Source organism: Carya illinoinensis, chromosome 14 (genome assembly GCF_018687715.1).
Source record: "Carya illinoinensis cultivar Pawnee chromosome 14, C.illinoinensisPawnee_v1, whole genome shotgun sequence".
Classification (NCBI taxonomy): Eukaryota; Viridiplantae; Streptophyta; class Magnoliopsida; order Fagales; family Juglandaceae; genus Carya; species Carya illinoinensis.
The window spans coordinates 7,837,563-7,861,668 of NC_056765.1; the positions used below are offsets into that span (position 1 = coordinate 7,837,563).

General features: G+C 36.8%; 2 protein-coding genes across 2 annotated transcripts; both read left to right on the plus strand.

Annotated features, from left to right (window-relative positions):
• The first annotated feature begins 2,683 nt into the window (after positions 1-2,683).
• On the plus strand, positions 2,684-3,409 carry LOC122294721. The gene is made up of 2 exons (XM_043103642.1): positions 2,684-2,956; positions 3,077-3,409. Exons 1-2 carry the CDS (start codon positions 2,792-2,794, stop codon positions 3,167-3,169), a joined length of 258 nt encoding a protein of 85 aa, XP_042959576.1. The 5' UTR covers positions 2,684-2,791; the 3' UTR covers positions 3,170-3,409.
• Positions 3,410-5,758: 2,349 nt separating this feature from the next.
• Positions 5,759-22,744, plus strand: LOC122294601 (structure-specific endonuclease subunit SLX1). Its single transcript, XM_043103490.1, has 4 exons — positions 5,759-5,990; positions 6,118-6,256; positions 21,739-21,872; positions 21,978-22,744. Exons 1-4 carry the CDS (start codon positions 5,824-5,826, stop codon positions 22,615-22,617), a joined length of 1,080 nt encoding a protein of 359 aa, XP_042959424.1. The 5' UTR covers positions 5,759-5,823; the 3' UTR covers positions 22,618-22,744.
• Positions 22,745-24,106: the final 1,362 nt, after the last annotated feature.

Genomic DNA, 24,106 nt, shown 5'->3' on the forward strand with positions numbered 1-24,106 from the left:
AATCCCTATTAGCTCAACTGGGTCTTGAGACAGGTTGATATGGTTGGGTGTAAAAGATGGAGCTTTTTCAGTTAAGAGTGCCTATCACCTATAAAAGGAGATTGTTAACATCCCTAAAGGTCAGACTTCCTTTGGGACTCAGAAATACTTAGAGTGGACATCGTGTTGGTAGTTCAAAATTTCCAATGCTACAAAAGTTTTTCTTTGGAGAGCATGCCTAAAATTCTTGCCTACAAGCTTAAATCTCTTCAAGAAAAAGGTTGTTGAATCACCTTTGTGTCACATTTGCCTAAGAGCATTGTTAATGGATTATACATATGTAAATAACATTTTTGATGAATATAAGATGAATTTAGATTTTGACTATTCCATTTACATTAATCTCCACATTGGAATAATTATTTTTTCATTATATAACAATAAAATAATATAAGATGAATTTGACTTTGGCTATTCACATCAAATCTCCACATTAAATTATCCATTGATTCATTATATAGTAATGAGTAATTAATAATTAAAAAAATTAAATACTTTATTTTTATCATATTTTACTATTCTACTTATTATATGTTAATTAGTAATCATATTCAAATTAAATTATGGATTAAAAATTTATATTTTTCAACTATATGTACTCAATTTTCCAATCTAACTATATTTTATTCTCCCAAGTCTTCTAAATTTTCATAACAGAGAGAGTGAGAGTTACATAAAAATAATAAAATAAAGATTTGCTCCTGGTAGAGTAACAACCAAATTTGATATTATCTTTACATTTACTATAGCTAAAAGCAAAAGAATTTACTATTGGCTAATCTGTTGCAAGCTAATTTTATTTATAATAGTTAAAAAGTTACTTTATTTTTGAATATGACTAATCCATTAACAATATCCTAAGGGAAGAGGAAACGGTGTCTCATACTTTATAGAGCTGTGTTTCTGATATGGATTTGTGGAGTCAAGGGCCAAAAGTGATCAACAAAAGCTCTATTAGGCTAGGCAGCTTCAAAGAGTTGGTTGAGGGTCTGATTTCAATATGTGATAAAGAAGCTATGGATATCTTTGCTGTTACAGCTAGGAGTATATGTTACATAAGAAATCAATTCATTTTTTAGGATTCTTTTGCTCACCCGTTTGTTTTAGCTAGCAAGGCTAAGGAATTGGTTGCTCAGTATCAAGCTGTCCAGCTTGGTTCTAAAGCCACCTCTAGTGTGTCACTAGCAGATTACATGAATTGGTCTCCTTCTCTAATTGGCCACATCAAGATTAATTGGGATGATCGTCATGTGAGCCTAAGGATAGGGTAGGTTATGGTATTGTTGCTTGAAATCATGAGAGTCGGGTTTTTGCTACTAAGAAGGTTTCAAGGGCTAGTTAGTTGATCCTTTGTTGGCAGAGTCTTAGGGTGCTTATCATGCTGCTATTTTGGCACTTGATCTAGGGCTGAGTTCAGTTATTCTGGAAGTCGACTCATGACAAGTTGTTCTTGGTTTTCAGCAGCAAAGGGACATATGTGATGGAGTGCAAATGATCCTCAGTGATATAAAGCTTCTACCACCCATTAGTTGGAAAGTTGTTTTTATTAAAAGATGTGGCAATAAATCATAATTTTGCTAAGTCATCTCTAGAGTTAGAAACAGATACTGTTGAAATGAATATTAGTCTAGATTGTATGCAGGTTTATGCTATTTCTTTGAGTTAATGAAGTTTCACATTTTTCATTAAAAGAAAAATAGAGGCTATTATTAAAAAAATTATTTTTTAATGTGGATCTTAAATTTATTTTATTTTTTTAAACAAAAGACATGAAAAGTACACGCTTCATGATTATAAATATTATTTTCTTTACAATAAATATGGTTTTAAAATTCCACAGTGCATGTCCTTCAATTTGACGAATTATTTATACGCATTTATGTTTATTTGTGACCATCAATAATTCTGATAAATAATAATTGAATGTGGATTAGAATGGGATCCAACTCAGGTCCACCAAACCGAAGGTGGACTTTTCTTCTCCAAAAACGTGTGCGCTCGTTGCTCAACCATTACGTGTTTACTTTTTATCTTTTTGTAAAAGAGTTTCATCTATTAATTTGATTAATGTCGTTGAAGAATCCTACAAAAACATTAAATAATCCTCAAAAATATATTTTTAATGTATCTAAATACTTTTAACAAATCACAATAAATATATATTTTAAAAGAGTTTTATTACATATAAATAAAGTCGCGTACTAATTTACGTATCAATACTGATTCTTTTATACTTAAAATTTAAATTAGTACTGTTTTTAATAAAATTTATTTTTTGATCAATCATAATAAATTGATATATATATTAGTGTACAAGTGTGTTTGCAACTAGATTTTTTTTCAAAATAGGTTATTTAAAATGATAATGCTTAATTATAAAATTATTAAATGTATTAAAAATTAATTAAGAGCAATTATATTGGCTTGCTATTCTTTGTTCACACTTGTAAGTATTTTACATATTTTTATATCAATTTTTTAAATTAAAGATCACTTAAAATAAATATTTCAATTATAAAATATTTCCTTAATTAAGGTCTCTTTAATCATTAATTAGATTTGACAAAAAAAATTATTAAAAAATAAAAAAGTTGACCAAAACAAAGTTGCCCTAAGAAAATTTGAATTTGTCAAATACAGAAGTTGACATCTCAAGCATTCAAGTTATTCAATTGAGCCCTCTCCAATTTCTTTGTGTGTGACCGAAACACATTTTCCAAATCCTCTCTTTCTTTCTTATCGGATCGAGAAAATGTGTCCGCTGAGGCTGATTTTGATCTTCCTCTCCGCCACTCTCGCCGGCTTCTTTGTCCTCAAAAACCTCAAATTCGACCACCCTCCACAAGAACAGGTCGCCGCCGCCGAAAACGACGTCGTTACAAAGGATCCCCTCCACAAAAACCATCACTCATCCAAGGTCTCCGCCATTCTCTCGATTTCTTTCCTTTTCCTTCCCTTCAAAGACTTTTACTTCCATTTCTTTTGCCTTTTTTTTTTCGTATTTTGTTTTATACTTTTGAAATTGGGGGTTTTGCAGGCCTGTTCGGCATTCTGGACCTTTGTGGACATGGCCAGTGGTCGCTACCTCTGGAGGCATTTGGTTTCTCCGTCCTTTAAGCGCTCCGATTGATCCGCGTCGATGAGCGCACTGCCACTTTGTATTCTCTGTAGGTACGAGGCCAAATCATAATTTGCCTCTGTGCTGTTCATGTTGTAATATTTTGAATCATTGGAAAACAATGTATCCTTGTTAGTATATGGGGAAATTGTAATCCAAATTTACTAATTCCTGAGTTACTGGGTTCTATGCCCTTGTAGAGATTGTAATTTGGTTTCTTTCTATTAAGAATTTGCTAATCCTTCTCTTAAATTACGTGTGATTCATGACATAAAGAAAGCTGGATCGGTGGCTATGTCAGAAAGCAAGCCTGCAATTGCATATTTACTGTTCTCATAGAAATGAATATTGATTTCTTCTGTTGCGTTATGCATAGTGAAAGCATAGGACACAGCATGTTCTTGCTTACCTTATCAGATAGCGTAATTGCCATTCAATGTGTAGCAGGATCTTGAGAGGGTAGTCCTGTGTTTTTTCAGCTTCTTGTAGTGTTGACATCGGTTTTTAAAGTTATAGTCTTGCTTTTATTATGGAATAAGGGAGAAATAGATTGAAATCAACACCGACGGGTTATTAGGGATGGTGATTACAGAATGTTTGTATGCTGCGTGTGCTTCCAATTTATGTTGTTAATTTGTTTTGTTTTTTTTGTTTTTGTTTTCGTTTTTTTTTTTTTTTTTTTTTTTTTTCTGTAATTTTGGTGTCCCATAGACCAAAATTAAATTTGTAAGCTTGTTCTTATGGTGTCTAAAAATTTCATTTTGATCAGAGACATTTTGCACTTTGTACTTGGGTTTCATGAGGCCTTTGCACTCAAGTGTACCTTGAGCTTTAAACAATATTCATTATGTCCAAGGCATTTACATGGGCAATGATTTTACAACTTTTTTATTTTTTGATACATTTGGAGAGGGGGGTTTCAAATTCAAGACCTTTATTTTGGAGGCTAGGGGGTTATGCCAATCAGGCCTTTGATAATGATTTTACAATTTTACATGAAGGGAAATATGAAGCTTTTTTTATAGGGATGTTTGTGGGAAATTAATTTCCATTTTTTTGTTTCCCAAATTAGCATAGCCTAGTGTCTCAACAAGAATTGGAATGCATCAGAGTATGATTGAAGTGTCTAATATTGTTTTAGGTAACCCATACATCGATAAGTCATTCTGGCCTAGAGCTGATGTTTTGGAATGTAAGAATGCCTATGTTGGTCCTTCAACCTGTTACGGATAATCCACTGGAAATGTTTGACTCTTACGGACCAAGAATGGTTGTTAGCAAACTTGTAGCGCTTAGTGACAAATATTAGTGCATATACAGTGTTGTACCTTAAACAAAGAAAATTTTATTTAGTGCTAGCTGCCCTACACCACATATTTACTGTGGTGAAAGATTGCTGAGTAGAATGACTTAAAAAAATATTGCGGCTGTGTTGTGATAGATATACGCATAGAGGTTGATGACAAGAGATAACCACACTTCATCTGTGGAAGCGTGCCAAAAATGATTATTGATGGTTAGAATGAAGGACAAATAGACAAAGCTAGGGTCACCAAGAAAGGCGACCCATGTTCTCGGTGACCCATGCATTGTACCGATAGTGCAAAATACTTTTTTTATTTTTTGTATTTTTTAAATATTTTTTAAACTCCTTTAAACATTTTGAAAATAACAAAACAAAAAATAAGTGGATTCTCTCAATACCCACTCTCGGTGGGACTAGCATTTACCTACAATGAAACTCAGAATAAGTGATTCACTTTGACAAAATCTAAAATAAAGAATAACATTTTTACAAAAAATAAAAAAATATTATTTATAATAATTACTAAAAATAAACTTAAATTTTAGTATAGAAATATTTTAGGCCCTCTGCCCAAATGTCTTGAACACGAATTCTTGTTAAAAAATAAATTAATAATAATATTTATAAAACCATTTTATACCTAATTTTATATAGTTGAATAGGATAATATCACTTCATAAAAAATAATATTTTCGATTTGAATTTTAATTTTACAATAGTATCCTTCATTTAAAAAAAATTTGTTAAAAATTATAAAATGAGCTGTAAAAGTTGTATGTATTTTCTTGTTGGTGTTGTATTTACTATTTATTATTAGTCTAAATAAATACTAAAAAAGTTGAATTAAAGTTATTTTCATCTATTCATTAATATCAAAGCTTTGCTATCCAGTTATCTACAACACACATTATATATATTTTAATTTTTTTTTTTTATATTAAATTAATTAAATTCTTCTACGCATGATCTCTACATTACACACTTACTGAAAGAAAAAAAAAAAAGAGGTATATAGTGTAAAGATAATGTGTAAAATTTTCTTAATATATTCTTTTTGAATAATTTTTTTAATATTAAATATAAAATTTTTATGTATAGTCATATTTACATATTTTTTTTACAGATTCTATTAATATAAATGGTTACGCTATTTCTTTAAATATAATAATATTACGAAAAGAAAATATACGCAACGGTCCAATTTTATATCTTTTTTGAATTTTGTCCAACGGTTATATTTATAAAAGAATACCTTTTTTTTAAGAAGAACAAAATAATACTTATACATACATGCCCAACGGTCAGAATGGCATCTTGTAGCTTTATCCTCTGTTACTGATAGAGAGAGGGAGGGAGAGAGATGAGGAAGAGAAGGGGAAGATCGAAGAGCTTGGAAACCCTAATCTCTCGGTCGGGAGTGGAAGAAAAAGTTGGAGATGGAAACGTGGGCAAAGAAGGGAAACGGTTTTTCGCGTGCTATCTATTGGTCTCCCTCAGCCCACGTCACAAAGGCCACACCTACATCGGGTTTGTTGCCAATCCTTTGGGTTACTTTTGTTCTTTCTTGTTTCGATTCCCAGCCCTCAAGAGTCAAATGGTTCAAATTTGTTTCTATTCGTTAAGTATCTATTTTCTTTTCTTGGGAATTTTACAGATTTACGGTGAATCCGCGGCGTCGTATAAGGCAGCACAATGGCGAAATAGTGAGTGGTGCGTGGAGGACCAAGAAAAAGAGACCCTGGGAAATGGTTTTGTGCATCTATGGTTTCCCATCAAACGTCTCCGCTCTCCAGGTTCCAATTTTACACTTTTGTTTCATTTTCTTTCTTGCTTCTTAATTCTGTTGAATATATCTACAAACTATGTTGGGACCGATCATTACAAGATTGAATTCCATATCATTTACTTTGGGGATATGCACTTTTTGATTAAACTGCAACACCAAATATTGTTGCTGTTGTTCTTTTTTCTTTTGGCATTGAGTTTCTGTACGGATTTCAGTACTGTGCTGTTTACAGTCTGCAATTTTTATGCTGCTACGAAGGATCCAACGTTGGTGCTGCAGTTTCTCTTTACACTATTTATCACTTGAATCTGACATTAATCATACCCTTTACTCAGTACTACTTTATTTCACTCGAATAGGTAGGCACTCTTGTACGTTTGATTACAAAAACAGCACCTTAGAGTTTTACTTGTTTACAAAAAATCCTTGGTTTTTCAGTAGATTAATTATAAAATTTGTGTTGTAAATTACTCCCTTGGTTTCAAATATTTTTGATTTACTCCCTGGGTAAATTTATTGCAATTAAACCCACCAATTAATCTGACTTGACACGTGGCATTCAAATGTCACGTCAACACCCTCATTGTAAAAATCATAAAAATAATAGAAATATAAAATTATTTGAAAATAATAAAAACTGCGAATCTGCGATGAATGTTTGAAAAAATGTAAATATTAATTTCAATAAAACTTCAAAATATTCAAAAGAGAAATAAAAGAAACTTTTAAAGAGTTTTAAAATATAAAAATTATTAAAACAAAATCAATAATTAATTAAAAAGTGATAAAAACTAAAAGATTTAAAAAAAATTACAAAAAAAAAAAATAATTAAAAAATGGTTGTTGCGGAGGGTTTAATTGTAGAGATTGCATACATAAGGGAGTAAATTGACAAAATTTGAAAAGGGAGTTATTTATACAATTAGACTAAAGCTTAGGGACCTGTAATTTCTTTTCTCAATTTTATAAATCCCTGAATTCACATATTTTCAATTTAATTGATAGTAAGAGTGACTTAGGTCCAAAAGTTACAACAGGATCCCATAACACTAGTGTGTTGTGATCATTTTGATGTATGATATCAAAAGTTAACAATAGTGTTGGAAACACACCCCTCCCCCTAGTGTGAATTGCCCATGTGAACATGCAGCCTCCCACCGTCTAAGAGAAGCTTCCCACTAGTCCTAAATGGTTGCAGCAGCCCCTCAACAGTCAATGCTACTGGAAATTTCTTATTTGTCAACTATTGTGGCTACATTAGGTAGGTTTCTCCTATAAAATGAGATACTTTGCAATGGTGTAAACCATTCTCACTGAGGTGAAAGATCAAGGCAGAGGGCTGAGGGCGAAATATAGGTTTTGGGGAAACCCAGAACAGAGGCCTTTTGGGAACTTGTTTATAAGTGTTTGTAATTTTCATACAAACATATTAAAAATACTGAGTTTCTGCCCCAGTGAACGTAGCAAGTTGCTGAACCACTTAAATATTGTCTCTCTATTCGCCTTGTGTAATTTTTTTGACAGGCCAGAGGTGCAACAATTGTGCAAAAATTAGTATCAGAGCTTTGGTTTCATGCTGTCCAGAAAAATAAAGTTGATCTAAAGCAACTTTTGATCACACAATGACATTCCTTTCGTCAAGACGAATCCGTTGCCACAAACGACATAAAAAATGAATGCCGGAGGAGCCTGTACGCGCGCGCCCCCTAGAAGTTGGAGAGTGCACAGACGCGCCTCAGTCACACCAGAGGAAGAAGATGAGTGGATAACATGCGCCCCACGCGCCTTACTTGCGGCGGGAGGAAGAAGACCGCGTGAAGGACATGCGCTCGCATGCATCCTAGGTGAAGACGGGTGAAGACGCGTGAGAGGACGCACGTGGACCTCCACGCGCCCTAGAAGCACTCAGCACGTCACGCATGAGATGTGCCTCACGCGCCCCAGACGCATAGCCTAGTGCGTGCAACCCAATGCATGTAACACACGCGCAAGACGATCTGGACCGTTGAAATTTCAGATCGTTTTTAGGCTTGATCTAAGCCATTCGGAGTCCGATTTCAATGATCAAATAGTGCTTTCCAAATATTTGGATCATTCTAGATTCATCCGTACGTTGGGTATGTTGATATTCGTCATCGGTTCTAATAATCTGGATTGTTTAGACTTTAGATCAGTTATGGGCTTGATCTCAGCCAGTTGGAGTCGTGATGGACTCATTTGTTTGGGCTTGATCTCAGTCAGTTGGAGTCATGCCAGACCATTTGTTTTGGGCTTGATGTCAGCTAGTTGGAGTCCAATGTCACTGGACTCAATTCGTTTGGGCTTGATTTAAGACAGTTTCAAATTTCAGATCATTGGACAATGCTCATTAACTTGTTATATCGGTAGGTTTTGGCAGTCATACAACTCATGGAGCACAATGTTATTAAGAGGAGAGCTACAACGGATCTCATTGTGGTTTTCTTTGAAAAACCAGTTGCAAATAATAAAGTATAGATGAAGAAATTGTTCAACTTCAAAGAGGTAGAAGGTACATTTGTTGTCCAATAGTATTTGGCGTTGTGGTCTAAAAGTTTGGGAGGTCATATGAATGGTTATGAGTAATTATGCAAAGCAGTCAAAGTTAAAGTTTCATAATGTAAGAGATCTTATCCTAGATCAGAAAAGATTCTGACAAGATCTCGAGTTTGTTGGTCCTGAATGTTGATAATCAGGGCAGAAGCTTGGATTAATCAAAGTCAGGAATAAGAGTAGGGGCAAGTCAAGATCTGAACAACAGATGACTCGTTAGGAATTGTGGCAAGACAGACCATAAGTGACTGCGAAAATTAGGAGAAAACTGAGAATGATGCTATGAATATGGTGCAAGTCAGAAGCTTGGATTAATCAAAGTCAGGAATAAGAGTAAGGGCAAGTCAAGATCTGAACAACAGATGACTCGTTAGGAATTGTGGCAAGACAGGCCATAAGTGACTGCGAAAATTAGGAGAAAACTGAGAATGATGCTATGAATATGGTGATTGAAGAAATACATGACGTCGTATTTCTATAGCTTGAAGACAATAGTCATTTTAGTAGTGTTTTCTCAAAAAGGCGTGGAAGGTCACGAATGATTCATTGGTCTTGGCTCGTGATAATGATCGTGCAAATTAGATAAGGAAGTAAAAGGAAGTCAGTTTTACTTTTTCTCATCTAAACCTGATGAAATTTCCCTAAATCACAACATGAAGCAAAGGTGTGAGAGATGGGAACAGAACGTTAGATGTTCCAGGGATGTCTACACCTAACGTTGATGATCGCATGACTGCTTAGACGATCAGACCTCTATGGTGGTTACTACCTTAAACAATATCCTGCTGAATGAAGGTAGTGAATTACAGTATGAAGAAAAATCTTGAGAAGTTAGCAGAGACTGCACACAAGATGTGCACATCGACTATGTTAGCAGCAGGATGAGGAGTCAGTTGCCCAGGTCAGCAACAAGTTCTCTGATATTTGTCAAGGTCCGTGCGAGACCATTGATTTCCAGTGCAGTGGGAGATGTGTTGCCCTATATAGACGTGTTGATTAAGGGCACTGTACGTGATGAACTAAAGTGATGCTAATTTGAAGACGCCAGTTGTTAAATTGTAGAGATGATAAGGGATCATGCTGAAAATAGAGGCTGGCATGTTGAGAACTAGTCTCCAAGTTGGAGATTATTGATTGTAGGATTATGGAGTCTGGTTTGAAAGCTGTAAAGGCACCAGGTAAATTGTCCGCTTGGCTGTGGCTTGAACGAAGCTTAATTTGCTCAAAGTGTACCTAAGTGTGAACTCATGGTCTCAAGCGAAAGAAGAATCATAGGGAGTTGAGATTGTGCAGTTGAGCACTTGTAAACTCCTCTGAAGAAAATCCCTTATAAGCTCTGTGGATGTAGACGATGATGATGCATTTGAAGTAGCATTTGGAAAGGCATCTGGACATCCATTTGAAGATGCACCTGCAGATGCATTTGATAGCGGAAATCTCTCATGGCTAACAAGCATTCCAATAAAGGAGTGCAATCATTTGAAGGATGCAATTGTTTGTAGCATCCTAATATTGCCACACTTGGGTGGAGGGGGTGATTGTTGGAAACCCCCCAAGTGTGAATTGCTCACATGGAGCCTCATGCAGCCTCCCAGCATCCAAGAGAAGCTTCCCACTAGTTTTAGATGACTGCAGCAGTCCCTCAACAGTCAAGGATAGCTGCTGAAAATTTCTTATTTGTCAACTATGGTAGCTACGTTAGGTAGGCTTCTCCTAAAAAAGGAAACACTTGGTTTACACCATCCTCACTGAAGTGAGAGATCAAAGCAGAGGGCTGATGGCGAAATATAGGTTTTGGGTTTCCCCAGAACAGAGGTTTTTTGAGAGATAGAGAACTTGTTTATAAGTATTTGTAATTTTCATACAAACATATTGAAAATACTGAGTTTCCGCTCCAGTGGACGTATGCAAGTTGCCGAATCACTTAAATATTGTCTTTCTATCGTCTTGTGTGATTTTTTGGACAAGCCAGAGGCGCAACAAACAATACTTATAAAAAGAAGAAGAAGTTAACAACGGTACTTTAACACTAGTAAGAGTGCAATAGATTGATGTGTGATGTCATTTTCTTTCAAGATTATGACATATATGTTGACCAAGTCAATTCTTATTCTCAAGTCCAATCGTAGTTTAGATGTTGGAGTCCAAGCCTTGGTCTCCTCCAATCGTCTATCAAAAAGTGCCTTGCAACGATGATTGTCGACTTGAGCTTTGTTGTTGGGTTTGTTTCCTTCACATGAAGAAGTAAATTTCAAGTTCAAAGTTGTCTCTCCTACGCATCTTAGTGCGACATTGTGTCTATGGATGCTTGTCACTTGTTGTTTGGTAGGCCTTGGTAGTATAATTGGAGCATGGTTAATGATAGATGGAAAAACACCTATTCCCTAAAGGGAAGGAGTTGTTCCTATTTTGGCAACTGAGTTGATCCTTTGAGCATTAATGCTAATGATGGTAGAGTTTACGACCAAGCTTGAGCTCAGGTCGACAAACATCGTTGCAAGGTACTTTTTGAAATTGCTATTTTTTTAAGAATCCTTTAGGCATACTGGGGAGATTGGTCCTTTAAGCATTAAGGCTAATGAGACTTCAGAGCACTTTCGGGGAGTTTGCAACCAATTTAGGCTCAAGCTGAAAGTTGTTATTGCAAGGTACTTTTTGATATTGGTGAATTTGTTAAGAACCTTCAAGTATACTACTAGACTTGCCCATGTATTGGTCCCTTGAGCTAAAAGAACAAGTGAAAGGAGATGAAGTCATTGGAGAAAGGATAGGACTTGCTCATAAAAACCATATGAAAAGCGAAAGCTATTTAATATATAGATGCACTCAATGGAGCATGAAAATAATAGAGTTCTAGATCAAGAACGCAACTGATTAGCAAAATACACCCAAATATCTATGAGGATAAGTCCCTCATCACTTTCTCGAAATACAACATGTTTACTTTATGATTTAGGGTATGTTTGGTAAATGAGATTATATGGGAAATTTCAAAAATACTTACAATTTCATTCCCAACATCACTCAAACACCAACTTTTCAATCTTAAATTTTTAACTTTCCCATCTAATTATTATCTAATCAATATAACTTTTTTGACCTTAAAAACACAAATAATTAAACCATTTTTTCTCTCCTTTTCCAAAAATATTATTAAATCATTTCTCTCTCATTACTATTTATAAAATTCTGAGATTCTCCAAGTGTCTCTAAACGAGCCCTTAGAGTCTAAAGTGGCAAGCTTTGCCCACCAACTTAGGGGCCACAAGTAATGTGCACGGTGGACACCACAACCCGCTTTTGAGGGTCATGTGAGATCTACACTCCAAACATGAAACATGACGAACCCCAAGCGGGTGAGCATGTTAAATGCTCCCTACCTGCCAAAGGACCTGAGTGAGGGAGAGCAGCAAGCAGCAACAAAGTACTCGTTAACTTGGGGAGCACCTGGGCTTTAAAAAGCTTAAGAGCACCATTTTGGGGGCGAGTAGGGCTGGGCGTTAGAGTGGTCAACTCTGGCCAGTCGGAGTTGGAGGTCAAGTTGAGCTTCGTTCCAATCGGTGTCGGAGGTCAAAGCCCACTTGAATAGAAGGTCGGAGCCAAGTTAGGCTGGTCAAAACAGTGCTGGGCCAAAAAAACCTAAAAAAGTAAAAAACTTAATAAGATGACTATTACTTTCTATTACTATATATCATGTCAATTTAAACCAATAATCCCTATCCCTTTACTACTTTACCTCTTTAAGCTCCTCAAAAGAGAAAAAAATTGCAAACAAGGAAACATAACACCTAAATCTATAATGTAAATTAGAAGACATCATCATCATTAATAAAATTATAAATTATATTATTATAATGATAATAGAATTGCAAACATTAAAACACAATCTCATGCAACGCAAATTCTTAATGCACACACCCTTTCAAAGTGCAAACATCACACTAATGAGTATTTGTAGCTGTAGATGGATATTACAAAGTTACAAATCACAACTTCCTCTAGGACTCACTCTCCCAATCCCACAACCAAGTATCATAATTAAATTAAATAATGAAAATTAACAATCCCAACTACAACTGCATCTAAAAGCATAGTTCCCACCAGGCACCAAGTAACCAACCCCAACTCTAAGTATCCTGCATTATTTTGAAAACTAAACAAATTTTTACACATTACACTACTTAACATAATACAATTCATGATTCATCTACTTGACTCCCTCCCATAATGTCACTGTCTTAGTCCTTCACAAGTATTGTGGGGTTCACAGGTCTACAAAACAATAAACATTATAACTTATAGAATTAAAAAAATAAAAATATCTAACTAGTCATTTAAAAATTAAGGCTAAAAAGCCTATAAAAGTTACCCGACTCAAACCTATAGTTCTCAGCATCACCAATATTATCTAGTTCAGTAGCCGTTGACCTTAGTCAATTCTGTGTGTAGATAAAGCCACAATTTGTTCAGTAGCCGTTGACCTTAGTCAATTCTGTGTGTAGATAAAGCCACAATTTTTGGAGCTAATGAACTCCAATAAGCATCTAACACATGACCTTCAATTCTAAATGACGACCTAGAGGCAACCATAGTGATAAGAATGCCCAACATATCTTGGGCTATTCAAGAAAGGACTGGAAATAAATGTATCACCAGGTGCCTCAACATTCTCCATAAAGTACGGTTCAATCTCACTTTCACATTATATAATATTCCTTGATGCTTGGATTTACATTTGCATCAAAACTATTGAACTTGGAGCATGTGTGTCATCTAAGGAAGAAGTAGAACTTGCTAGTCTTGAGGAACTTCCTCCAATGTTTGAAGATTGACCACTATTGTCATAATGAAATGAGGCTTCAATATTATTTGTTAATATTCTAATGAACTGATCAGTCTTCTCATTATCGAGGACGTCCCTAATTCAAAAGTCTACAATAACCAACTTATATTGGAGATCAATAAGCGTAGCCACAAATAATAACCTGTTGATTTTCTCAACATTCCCCAATATTTATCATACTTGGATTTCATCCTCATAGCCATACCATTTAACAACCCGATAGTACTTTCAGTTGTCCTTTGCAAGTGGTCTCGATCATTAAGCGCCGAAAACAACTTGATGCTTGGATTTGTCTGCCTTTTCTCCCCATAAACTACTATGATCAATCCTATTTGAAGGCTATTTGTCCATCTTATGGGAGGTTTTCAATTGCAGAGTTTCCAACTCTCACTCATACTAGACCCAATTTGTTGTAGTTTGTGTTGAAATGGATATGTTTCAATAAAAGACTCAATTTGGACTGGCATCATCAGTAGTGAAGTGGGTTTCTACAAAAGATTATATACGAATTTTTCCCATGTTACTGCTCATGTTGTAAACTTCAAGATCATGGGGTTTTTGATTGCAAGAAACTTTACTCATTTAGAAATAAAACCTCGCGTCCCTAGGCCTAGGGTTGATCCATACCAAAAATTACTCTTGATGTTGCCCCAAAGTTTCTAAAACTCCTGACATTCCTCAACCATCCATATAGAGCTTGACAAAACCGCTATAATCTTGCATGATGCTATTGTACATAGGGTTCACATTTCATTTCATCTCATCTTATTCTATCTCATTTCATTTCAACATCCAAACAGCACAAACACAAATACTTTTCAGTTTCAAATTTTTAACTTTTTCATCTAATGATTACAACTTTTACAAACTTCCAAACAAAACACAAAAAATAATTCAACTTTTTCAAATTCTAAAACAAAAATAATATTAAAAAATAATATTATAATGATATTTTAATTTTATAATATTTTAATTTTATTTTTCCAAAACCCTATAAAACATCTTAATTCAAACCCTTTCACTACTATTTACAAATTATTTTACTATTATTCACAAATTATTTCACTACTACTCACAAATTTATGCACATATTCACAAATTTATTTCACTAGATAAAGTCCCTCTAGGTAACTTCTTTGCCATTCTAGATGACAAGTTACACCTAAAATTATATTACAACGATATTTTAATTTTATAATATTTTATTCAATTTTTTGTTTTTCTTTTTCCAAAACCCTATAAAACATCTTAACTCAAACCCTTTCACTACTATTCACAAATTATTTTACTATTATTCATAAATTATTTCACTATTATTCACAAATTTATGCATCTATTCACAAATTTATTTCACTAGATAAAGTCCCTCTAGGTAACTTCTTTGCTATTTTTTTTGATAGGTTTGCATGTGAACAATTCCCATACACATGACAACCCGCAACCTTATCACCGGCGTTCTTGCCGGTGGTGATTAACCTCACGTTTCTTGACACTTCTCGTCGGAATCCCTTCCCTTTTCTTTTTCTTATTCCTAAGTTTAGTCTGTTGAGTGGGTGAATCAGTGATGGTGTGGAGCAAAGAGGTACACATAGACCAGAAATTTTTTACATTCATAAAAGAGGATGGATGGTGGTGGAGCATAACAGAAAGTAGCTGCCGTATGAGGAATAACATTTCCGTGGATAACAAAGCTCTGCGGTGGCTGGCTTCAATGGTGAAGTATTGCATGGTCTCATAGGGATCGTCGGAGTTTTTAAGGACACGCAGAAAAGGTTCCCAAGTTTTTGTAGTACAGAGAGGCCGTAACCTTAAAGGGAGTTTCCTCTCCATTTCGGTGCTAGGCAATATGAAGAGAAAAGGCTTGTTAATGGTGCCGGAAGGAAGAAAAGGCGAGGGATGGAGAAACTTTAGAGATACACTGAAGGAACTCCTCCCTTCTTCCTCTGTCCCGAAAGAAATGGAGTTGGGTGGTGGTCACGGTGGCTCATCTCGGGCTTTCCCTTCTCGGCCAAAGGTAGATGGTACACGAACCTATAGTGAGGTGACCCAAGCTCAGAGGATTCAGCCTCAAGCTGCGTAGCATGCAGGGGTGACAGGTTCCATTTCAGTGGAAATGCAGAAAGGGGTCGACGTTGGCAGTAAGCGGTCTGGTGCAAATGAGGAATCATCGATCCTTGAAGTGCTGGATTTTATGAAGGAGAGAGGGTGGGGGCATTATTGGAAGAAATAAATGAGATAAAACTCAGCGTCAAGGGGAAACAACTTATGTTATGTGAAGTGGGGACTAATGGCAAGCCAAATGGGCCAGGCCCCGATGGGTGTTGGACCAAGGCAAAGGCCACGGGTCACAGGCCCAGAGGGATCCTAGGCCCAACAGGTCCACAGCCTGTTACGACATTACGGGCTAAGGGCCCAGAGGGAGCTCACGGGAAACTCGTATGGCAACAGCGTAGCCAGACGGGGTGCAGCCCAGAGGGGACTGGCTAGGCCCTGAAGGCGCTACCGGTGCCGCCGGTAATGGCGCCACCTCCGATGAAGGCTCCTGTATCAACCTCTGTACACAAGGTTCCAGATGAACCAGCTCTTATCATCTCACGTGAGGGCCCGATGGGAGTGCAACTCCCACATACAACATCAGCGACACCATAGGAGGCTTCGATGGGGAAGGAAAATGGGCCAGCGGTGCAACAGAGGACAGTGACGGTGGTACAGAGACAAAAATTTGAAGAGAAAGACCGCCACTTTCTCGGCGTTGTTTCTATGGGGGTTCCACCTCCACAGACAGCAACGACAGTCGTCGGCGACGCTTCTCCAGAGCTAGCTTTGGTTGTTTTCGAAGAGGAATCTCAGAACCTTACAGTGATAGGATTTGTGCCCCAGATCAAACAAAGTTTTGGAGTCCTGGTTTCCAAAACAGTGATGGAAGAGTCAGAGGAGGGGGAGATGGGTCAGTTGGTGTCGAGGGATGTGTTTGAAGAGGTGGAGAATGTAGAGGCACAAGTGGAAGTTTATGATAAAAATAGTATGAAGTTGAAGGGAGAGGAAAAGGGGGAGGCTGAAGGAGAAGAAGTTTTGCTCTTATGTGAGCCCTCTAGAGTAACAGAAGAAGGAGGGGGATGCCCAGAAGGTGATCTCACACCTTTAAGGAGTATTCCTCCCAACACTCCACCGGATTGGATTCTAAAAAAAGTGGAGGAGCTTCAAGATTGGATAGGGATATCCTATAAAGGATACGAAGAACAGTTCAAGGCACTCCTTATTGCCATTGAAAGGGACACCAAAAAGGGAGAACAGGGGTGAAGGAAAATAGGGAGTTAAAGAGGCTTACTTGGTCTCTTAATTATGAAGGTAGAGAGGGGTGTGTGAGTAGGGGGCGTCATAGAGGAAGGGCTGGATTAGTTGATTAATGTTGCCTAAAATCCTGACATGGAATGTAAGAGGGCTGAATGACATCAATAAACGCCTTCAAATAAGATCATTACTTAGGCAATGGAAGGTAGACATCATATGTTTGCAGGAAACTAAATTGAAACAAATCACAAGAAGAACCATTCGGAGTATTTGGGGTTGCCAATATGTAGGTTGGGTGTATTTACCTTCGAATGGGGCGTCGGGGGGGATATTGGTCATGTGGGACAAAAGAGTGGTAGAGAACATTGATGAGTATGTGGGAGAATATTCTGTGGGTTGCTTGTTTAAAAATTCAGAAGATGGTTTTGAGTGGGCTTTTGTTGGGGTATATGGTCTTAATTTAGAGGGTGAACGGAGGTTACTTTGGGATGAGCTTGCAGGTTTATGCTCATGGTGGGAGATGCCATGGTGCATGGGGGGGGGGGGGGGGGACTTTAATGTGACAAGATTTCCAAGTGAAAGATCGGGAGAGGGTTGGCAAAATCATGCTATGTGAGAATTCTCAGATTTCATTTCAGAGTTGGGACTCATGGACATACCTCTCTTGGGAGGTGAATATACTTGGTCTAGCAACCACGCCTAGTCAAGAATACTTGGTCTATCTCCTTCATAGGAGATACAATATTCAGACTCTTGTTAGAAAAAACTCACTCAGTTATGCTCGGACCATTTTCCTATTTTGTTAGATTGTGGGGGAATACCGGGGGGCAGACGGCCCTTTAAGTTTGAGAATATGTGGTTAAAATCCGAGAGATTTGTGGAGTTGGTTAGGCAATGGTGGAGTTCGTATCAAATGCAGGGCACTCCAAGCAAGGTATTGGCGGGAAAGTTGAAGGCCTTAAAGAGGGACTTGAAGACTTGGAGTGAACAGGTATTCGGTAATGTAGAAGCAAAGAAGAGATCCTTGTTTCAAGAGCTACAAAGTTTAGAGGGTGTGGAAGATGAGGAAGGTCGAAAAGGGCAAGTAGTTACAGAACTAGAAAGGTTGATATTAATGGAGGAGATTTCTTGGAGGCAAAAGTCAAGGGCTTTGTGGCTAAGGGAGGGAGATAGATCTACAAAGTTTTTTCACCGAGTGGCAAACTCTCATAGAAGGTTCACTACAATTGAGTCCATGAACATTGATGGCGAGGTAGTTTCTGATCAAGCAAAAATCAAAGACCAGTAGCTGGACATTTTGACCATTTGTTGGAAGAACCGTTTGCATGGAGGCCTACAGTAGATGGGTTAGCTTTTGATACCATTGATCGTCTTAGTATGACTTGGTTGGAAAGACTATTCGAAGAAGTTGAGGTACATCAAGTTATCAAGAAATTAGACAAAACTCCGGGGCCGGATGGTTTTACTATAGCATTTTTTCAGACTTGTTAGGAGGTGGTAAGAGACGATATTATGCTGGTTTTCCAGGAGTTCTTTACTTTTGGTAAATTGAGAAGAGTTTGAATACTACCTTCATTGCACTCATCCCCAAAAAAACGGGTGCAAGAGAGGCACAGGATTTCAGGCCTATTAGTCTAGTGGGTAGTGTGTATAAGATTCTTGCAAAAGTCTTGGCCAACAAAATCAGTACGATCTTGGATAAGATCATTTCGAAGTCTCAAAATGCATTTGTACGAGGAAGGCAAATACTGGACTCGGTTTTGGTAGCCAATGAATGTTTGGATAGCAGGCTTATAAGTCAAAGATCCCGGGTATTTTGTGTAAATTGGATATGGAGAAGGCTTATGATCATGTCAATTGGAACTTTTTGCTCTATCTTTTGGGAATGTGTGGTTTTGGGGAAAAATGGAAGGGATGGATACGTCATTGTATTTCTACAGCTCGATTTTCAGTTTTGGTAAATGGTGAATCTGTGGGTTTCTTTAATAGTTCTCAGGGGCTACGACAAGGCGACCCACTATCTCCTCTACTATTTGTGATCGTGATGGAGGCCTTAAGTTGGATGGTGTCGGCCGCTATAGCAGGTGGTTTCGTTTCAAGATTCTCAGTGGGCAATGGGCCTATTACTATTTCTCATCTTTTATTTGCAGATGATACGTTGCTGTTATGTGATGATAATGTAGCGCATATTCAATCCTTGAAGGCCATTTTAAGATGTTTTGAAGCGGCTTCCAGTTTAAAGATAAATCTAGCGAAGACAGAAATGGTGGCTGTGGGGGATGTAAGTAATATTCAGGGGCTGGCCAGTATTTTGGGGTGTGGGGTCTCCTCGTTGCCAATGAAGTATCTTGGGCTCTTTTTGGGGGCATCTTTCAAAGCGAAGACAATTTGGGGGGAGGTGCTAGAAAAATTAGAACGCAGGTTGGCTGGGTGGAAAAGATTATATTTGTCCAGGGGGGAGGATCACACTTATCAAGAGCACATTATCTAATCTTCCCACTTATTTCTTGTCTCTATTCCCCTTCCAACTAGCATTGCCTCCAAGATTGAAAAATTACAACATGACCTTTTGTGGAGTGGCATAGGAGATGAGTTTAAATTTCATTTAGTTAGATGGGAAAAGGTGTGCACACCTTTGCGTGTGGGTGGTTTAGCGGTCCATAATGTGAGGTTGTTTAATCAGGCCTTACTTGGGAAATGATTGTGGAGGTATAATTACGAGAAGGAAGCACTATGGAAAGGGGTGATTGATGCAAAGTATGGAAGTGCTAGGGGAGGTTGGTACTCTAATGAGGGAAGGGGAAACATGGTGTGGGGTTATGGAAGTATATAAGAAAAGGGTAGGGGTATTCTCTAGCAACACCAGGCTAGGTATGGGGAATGGCAGAGAATCAGCTTTTGGAATGATGTATGAGTGGGTGATACAGCTCTTAAGGAGGCTTACCCTGATATTTTCAGCATTGCGAGGGAAAAAGATGCAAATGTGGCAGACTTGTGGGGTACTACACATGATACTCAAGTGTGGAACATAAATCTCACTAGAGAGGCTCATGACTGGGAAGTGAGCATGCTGGTGGAGTTTTTTTAACCTACTTCATAACATCTCCCCTAATGCTTTAATTGATGATAAGCTGGTTTGGTGTGCATCTCGGAAAGGAAAATTCTCGGTAGGCTCTTATTATGCGATTCTTGCAGCCTCACCTTTGCCTAACTTCCCGTGGAAGAGTATATGGAGGAATAAAGCACCTCCCAAGGCGGCATTCTTTGTCTAGACAGCAGCCCTCAGGAAGATCTTAACCATTGATAATTTAAGAAGACGCGGTCTTATAATGATGGATTGGTTGCAAAAAGAGTGGGGAAACAGTAGATCATCTCCTCCTACATTGTGATTTTGCTAGGGACACTTACAATCATTTTTTTAGCAGGATGGGGTTAGCATGGACAATGCCGGGAAGGGTAGCTAAATTATTGGCAAGTTGGAGAGGGATATCAGGGACAATGCAGATTGCAGCACTATAGAAAATGACCCCTATCTGTATCTTATGGTGCATTTGGAGTGAACAAAACAACAGGCTTTTTGAGGACCAGGAAAGATCTATAGAAGAATTTAGGGGTTTTTTATGGAAGACTTTATTTTTGCGGGCCATGGCTGTAGAGTTCAATGGTCTCAGCTTCCATGATTTCCTTGTAACTTTTTCTACCTTTTAAAACGGTGTATTCACATGTATACTTCCAGTGTACCTGGCTTACGCCTTCTTCTCATTAATAAAGTTTAATATTATTTATAAAAAAAAAAAAACTTCTTTCCTATTCTAGATGACAAGTTACACCTTGATTTTTCTCTTGAACCATTTATTGAGAGAGAGAGAGAGAAAGGGGGGGGGGGGGGGTTCAAATGATTCGGACATGATTGAAGATTTTGTAAAGAAGAAGGGAAAAAGAGTGACTCGGGGGGTTCACAGGAGTAATTCCCAAATCCAAAACTCAAATACTTTCCTGATGAATCCTATTTTAGTTTGGAATGTTATAGGTATTTCAATTAAAAGTACACTTATTCATTTGAAACATTTGGTGAAAATTAATTATATATAAAAAAAAAAACATTTGGTGAAAGTGTACTAGTATAGAATCAATGTTTCCTTTTAATATAGCGAGCTGGGTTTTTCCCATTTCTTCTCAATCAAAAGAGCACGGTAGGAAAACTTTTATATTCTGGCCTGCCTTGTTTTTTTATCTCTATGTTTTTTTCCTTTCTCATACATATATAGTTTCTTATGCTTTTACCTTTATATCTGTTCATATAGACTTCATGTAAATAGTGGTTTCTGAGGTTACTGAATATTATATACTCTTAGTTTTCCCAAAAAAGGCCTTCCAAACTTTACAAGCAAAAGTTTGAGGAGCCAAACATAAGAGAGTCCAATTTGTACCACCATGCCACACACAGAGAATATGAGAGAAAAAGTGCTTATCTGTTCATTAGTGGAATATAGTATTGGGGTTTGGTATTTGTATGGTTTCTCAGTATCACTAATTTTTGTTAATCAATTTCTTCTTGATCATCTTCATTAGTGGAGGGAACTTTTTTTAGTGCCTTGTTTGATTCTCCTCTCTCTCTCTCTCTCTCTCTCTCTCTCTCTCTCTCCTTCTCTTTTTGCTTTGTGACGCTAAAAAGGTCTCTTATCTGTTCGTAATTTTGAGATTTTTCCTCATTGTTTTTGAGTTTTATCCACAAAGCCATATATAAAACAAGGAATTCCAGTATTAACACGTTGTTCTTTTAGTTTGAATGGGCCTGGCAACACCCAAATGAATCACTGGCTGTGAGGAAGGCAGCTGCGAGCTTTAAATCCGTATCTGGAATAGCTAATAAGATCAAAATGGCATACACAATGCTCACCCTCCCAGCCTGGCAAAGGTATCATCTTACGTTTCATTCGAGTTTATACGCATGGAGTAATATACTGTAACTAAGTTTTGCTGGTTAAAACTGATTTTTTCCCTTTGATTCATGCATGATCAGCTTGAACATCACTGTAAATTATTTTTCAACGAAGTACACAAATCATTATGCTGGTTGCCCAAACTTGCCTGAGCATATGAAGGTCCAAGTTTGCCCAATGGATGAGCTTCCTTGCTATTCAGAATTAAGAGATGTGAGTTTAAGTGAAAACGAAGATGAATGGGATAATAAAGAAGAGTGTGATGGAGGTAGTTGTACTGCCAGCGGGTTTGTACAAGAAACAATACCGGATTCCATGGTTCAAAATTCGTCAGATAATGAGATTGACATCATGGACCCGATGGCCGAGTTCTTTTATGGACAGGGTAATGAACTTGAAAAAGATTGTGCAGAGTCATCTTGTTTCATAACAACATCATCTCCAATCGCCACTAGGTCAGTTAGTTTAGAAGAATTTGCTGATGGAAGAGATATGGATAAAGCTGCTAGTGTTGAATTGCAACTACCGGTAGTAACGTCTGGTTACACCGCTCAACCGCCAAGCAGCAGCTATGCTGCACCTCATCATATTGAGATCATAGATATCTCAACCCCATCGCCTGACTGCAGAACTAGTTTATGCGGCAAAAAGAGAAGAATTTCTACTATCTGTCCTCAGATTATCGACCTTACCAAATCTCCAGCTTTTGTCCAACTATAAAAATGTTGGACATATCTCCAAGCAATTATGAATACCTGTTCCTCAGTTTGTTCAATTCTAAGTTTGAACAAAATAATCCATTGTAATAAATTAATAATTAATATTCAAGAAAATCTGAGTTTTACCATATTCTACTCATCATGTTCCAATGTAGGCAGGCACATTATTATACGATCAATGATTGATAGACATTTGTTTGAGAATTGATATTAGAATCCGAGTCCCAATATCATTTAGGACTTTTCCATTAGGATCACTTGATATATGGCTCCTTAGACGCTACATAAGCAATTCGTTGAACCGTATGGCACACTAGTAAATTAGCACTCTTGAACCTTCAAAGTTATTCCTCAACAATACAAACAATTAAATCTGATACAAAGACAAAATAGGAGATACAAGGAATTATTCAGCATGTTTAGCTAGCTAGAGAATGGCTTTATATTTGACTAGTTCAAAATTTTAAAATAAATAAAGACAATTTGATTAAGAAAACTCCAAACCAACTAATTCTTTCATTTAAAATAAACGCATTTAAAATGTGATGACTCGGTGTGATTATATGAAAGCAAGTAACTGTGGATACTCATCTTAAGTTGTACCTATCTTACCCCTTTTTAATTAAATAGCCACGAGAGTTATTGCTCCTAAAATTTTATATATACACACACACACACACACACACACGTGTGTGTGTGTGTGTCATGTTACAATAGTGATACCCATTATAATTTTAAAAACCCAAAATACAAATCATTTGTTAGCATAGTTGATGTAAAAAGCTTGTACATCAACGGTGTCTTGGGTGTGTGAAAAATAAGGCTTATAGTCGATTACATTCTTACAATCGAATTAAGTGTTAATGATACAGAGAACCATAATAACCGGCCTATGGATTCTTTAGAAATTCTTTAGAAATTGATATGTTGGGAACTTGGAGTTTAGGATCATTGGGGAGGCCATTTGGAGGACCAAAGATCAAGACAATACTTTATTGAGGAGGCCGAGTGGAAGGCCTATAATCTTGGCCCATTTTTTTTAAATATATTATTATTCTTATTAGAATATGGAATAATAGTACCATGTCTTTATTTCACTTTTATTTTAATATGTTGATGTAATATTAGTCGTAAACTCTTTTAAGTATTTTATTTTATGAAATAAAAGCTGATCTAATAGTTGTAGAAATGCATACCAGCCTAGTGCGAATGAGATGAGAGTCTTAAGTATATTATAACATAATTCTTAATTAATTTTTCAAGAAAGGTATGACTTAGTAGTATCTTAATTAAGAATATTGGTTCACTTTGATGCTATATATATATATAGTCTATATATGTCGGTTGATATGAAAATGCTTCGATGACTTTGATATTATAATCTAATTTTAAGTCAATTAATGAATTTCATTAAAATAACAAGTAAAGGAATACTTATGATCCTTCGGGTGGATTACAATAACAAGATTGTTATGCATATAAATATTGTG

Coding starts and splice junctions, on each gene's coding strand:
- LOC122294601 (XM_043103490.1), top strand. CDS start 5,824: ATGAGGAAGAGAAGGGGAAGATCGAAGAGCTTGGAAACCCTAATCTCT. Junction 6,257..21,738: donor CAAACGTCTCCGCTCTCCAG/GTTCCAATTTTA, acceptor TTGTTCTTTTAG/TTTGAATGGGCCTGGCAACA. Junction 21,873..21,977: donor ACCCTCCCAGCCTGGCAAAG/GTATCATCTTAC, acceptor ATGCATGATCAG/CTTGAACATCACTGTAAATT.
- LOC122294721 (XM_043103642.1), top strand. CDS start 2,792: ATGTGTCCGCTGAGGCTGATTTTGATCTTCCTCTCCGCCACTCTCGCC. Junction 2,957..3,076: donor AAAACCATCACTCATCCAAG/GTCTCCGCCATT, acceptor GGGGTTTTGCAG/GCCTGTTCGGCATTCTGGAC.